We start from the raw sequence: 3,351 nt of genomic DNA, 5'->3' as shown, positions 1-3,351 counted from the left end.
AGAGCTCATATGATAATATTCTTATGTTCCAAATCACACCTAGCAGTCCTAGCGGAGGGTACGAAGCACCCGACACGCACGCGCATGGGCTCGGGCGAAGTGCGATGGGCGCAATGTGGCGCTTTGATGACGCACTTTGCACTTCGCATGCTCGCATCACCGCGAGCCACTTAAGGGCCGCCTTAGTATTTTTGTTCCTTCGCGCTACGCGAAGGAATGTAGTCAAGTTTCTTCACGCTACACGAAACAATAGAAGTTATCTAGAAATCTTTGTCCTTTGCGCAACGGTGACACATTGCCTGCTACATGTCGTGCCACGTGGCATAGCTAGGGCTTGCACGACAACCCTATACCTACTTCGCGCGACGCGAACCAATTGAATTGGTTTCCTTCGCGCTATGCGAAGGCTGTGGTGCTTCTCTGCCTTGGCCGCCACATAAACTATAAGATGGCAGTGCTCCTACCCCTTGGCCACCATAATATTGCCCGCCATTGAAATAATGGGATGAGGATGTTGTTGCATTACCTTTGTTATCATAAAAACTCGTTGTTGCTAGTGTTGATGACATAGGTTGTGCGGTAACCTTTTAAATGCTCGGCGATAATGTTACTGATGATTGCGCAACCCTTTCTTGGCTACCATTGGACTGCTCACCACTTAAATCAGAGGGTGATGCTGTTGTTGACGCATCATCCGTTGTGGTTATGTCATGAATGCTATATGTCTTTTTCTTCCTTTTCTTGTCATTATTATTTCCTTCCTCCGGTAGAGCCTGCCGAAGGAAAAACTTTTGAGCATGGCAGGCCACTTGTGTTGGCGTCCTTGTCATCACCACCATTCTTGAAATGCTTTTCCAGTCACCTTTTCCATATTTCTTCAGCCCATCCAAGAACCCCCTGTAAACATGAACCAAATTAATCAAGAATTACCGTATGCTATATAAAAGAAACATAAGGTGCGGTTTTGGGCTAAAACCGAACCCAAAACAAATTTTCGTTTTTTTTTTATTTTTCAGAACCGTCATTTTAAGGTTTTGGGGGTTGATTCGATTTTGCTAATCAGGTCGAAAAGGTTAACACGGGATACTGAAATTGGGCCTAATATTTTTTCTTAGAAAAAAAATATAACCATGAATGTTGAACATATGGATACTTACATCTAATCTAATCTAATCTAATCTAACTATATATTAAAGCAACATGATTTTTCCACATGGTATCATTCTAGGGTTTCCACATAGGATGCCACTTAGATGCCATGTGAGCAGTTTCCTATTTTATCATCTCTTCTTCTAAACACAATATGGAGCATGAACCCGTTTAGTTGTGTTATAACCCATGACCCGGTTTCTCTTCAAATACAACCATCTTCATATGAAGATAACACTTTGTAAAATTTTGAAAAATAAATTATTGTGTGATACAAGTCTCGAACCCAAGACCTCATGTTTCAAACTAAAGATGCTTACCAACTCAACTTAAGTAGTTACTGTGTTGGATTTCTTGACCTATAAATGATATATTATTAATTCACTTATAATTAATACCAGAAAATCATTAAACAATTAAGTTAACATCCAATTTTGTATTCAAAGAGGCTTTTAGAGATTTATGAACTATAAAATTTTGTTTATCATTATTAATATCTTATGAATCTATAACGTATGTTATCATGCATAGTACTAAATTTAACTTTTTTGTTGTTTTTAACCACCTGTGTATCACACGGGCTCTATCCTAGTTCAAAATAAAAGATAAAAAGTTGTAAATTCAATAACATTAATCGATAGCTTCAATTTTAATGGTTTTTATTTTTTTTAGTAATTTCGATTCGGTTTGGTTATATTAGTTGTTAACAAAACACAAAACCAAACCAAAACAAAACCAATATTTCGGTTTTTACTAAAGTTCAAAATCAAACTGTTGGTTTCAGTTCGTTTTTCTAGGTTTCTTGGACTATGCAAAGTGTGCATGGTGCAAAATCATTATATACTTCAAGAAGACGAAACAAAAATTACAAACAATACAATAAAAAGAGTTAACGTACTTGTGTTCTTCTATAGTCCACGGATTCCTCGCCTTCTTCCTCTCCTTTTCTCGAGGTTTAGACCTCGAATCCTCATTCACAACCGATTCGGCTTTCTTTGTCTTACTCGGGTAACTATCACCATCGGGATAACCAGGTAACTCAACCCGACCCGCCTCAATTTCAAGCAACTCGCCCACCACCGCCTTGTAGTACGCTTCCACCTCGTCCGGTTGCTTACCTGGAATCATGCCAGCAATCTCCTCCAACCCATTCGATCCGTTCGCCACCACATTTACAAACATTGAATGCTCGTGTCTCGTCCACTGGACGTTCATATTGTTGTCCTGGTCGTTGTGCATGTTGTGTTGAATTGAATTAATACCTTTTTTATATATAAAATTTATGTGCAAACCTACGAGATCTTCTCCTACGAGATCTTCTTGTATAGTTGTTTTGTTTCCATTATGGATTTTTTATACGAAAAAACAGTAAAAGTGTATGGGTGATTATCCAATACAAATGGTAAATAAATAATTCCATGAAATATATTCTCAATTTCAATTTTCAAATGATATAATTTTGTAAAGAGTATTTTAGCATTTGGGAATTTGGTATGTTGTTCATAAATATTAAATATCATTAGGGAACATAATATTAATGGCGTATCCATGTGAGAAATATTAGAGAATATTCCTATGGAACAAAATTCATCCCAACTTATACTTATGTTATTCAAGGTCATATTATAGTTTCCAAATATGTTTTATAGATGTGGCAATATCAATGGGTTGGGTTAGATTTGGGTGATGGGTTAGAATATGTTTGGGTCAGGATGGATATGGGTCAAGATGGATTTTTAAAATAGAGGGTTAGGATGGGTATTGCTCAAGATGGGTAAATTTAATCCATCGTGACCCAAGTAAAGGTTAAAATGCAAAGAGTTTCAAAAACTCTCAAAAAAATATTCAAAAAAATTAATAACAAAAAATATAAATAAAAAACGCAATAACTAAAATAACTAAAATGTCTCCCCCGTCGTCCTCGTTCACTAAAAAAAACAAAAAAAAAAAACTTGGTTTCGTCTCAATTCAGGTTCGGTTTTTTCAGTTTTTTTTTCGCTTCGTTTTATTTTTCATTTTGGTCGGTTTCAATTATTTCGGTTTCGATTTCTCGGTTTCTATTCAGTTTCGTGGGTTTTGTTTGAAATAAAATTGGATAAAGCTTGTTTTAGTCCATTCTAACCCATAAACAAATTTTCGCAACCCATCTTGACTTTCTTGCAAAATTATTTTGATCCATCCCGACTCATCATAATTTTAAAA

At 36.3% G+C, this 3,351-nt stretch overlaps 1 protein-coding gene across 1 annotated transcript; it reads right to left on the bottom strand.

Moving 5' to 3' along the window:
• Positions 1–587: 587 nt before the first annotated feature.
• On the bottom strand, positions 588–2,388 carry LOC143583969 (transcription factor DIVARICATA-like). Its single transcript, XM_077066137.1, has 2 exons — positions 2,048–2,388; positions 588–897 (listed from the first exon to the last, which is right to left on the bottom strand). Exons 1-2 carry the CDS (start codon positions 2,386–2,388, stop codon positions 588–590), a joined length of 651 nt encoding a protein of 216 aa, XP_076922252.1.
• Between the last annotated feature and the right edge of the window lie 963 nt (positions 2,389–3,351).

Source organism: Bidens hawaiensis, unplaced genomic scaffold, assembly GCF_021521415.1.
Source record: "Bidens hawaiensis isolate Kalapana, Puna unplaced genomic scaffold, B.hawaiensis_p1.1 tig00032748_1, whole genome shotgun sequence".
NCBI lineage: Eukaryota > Viridiplantae > Streptophyta > Magnoliopsida > Asterales > Asteraceae > Bidens > Bidens hawaiensis.
This window is presented reverse-complemented; position numbering and strand designations above follow the sequence as displayed.

Bases quoted from the DNA above. Each gene is read 5' to 3' on its own strand.
- LOC143583969 (XM_077066137.1), bottom strand. From the start codon at position 2,388: ATGCACAACGACCAGGACAACAATATGAACGTCCAGTGGACGAGACAC. The intron at 898-2,047 runs GTACGTTAACTC...TCATGTTTACAG, and splicing joins TGGACTATAGAAGAACACAA to GGGGTTCTTGGATGGGCTGA.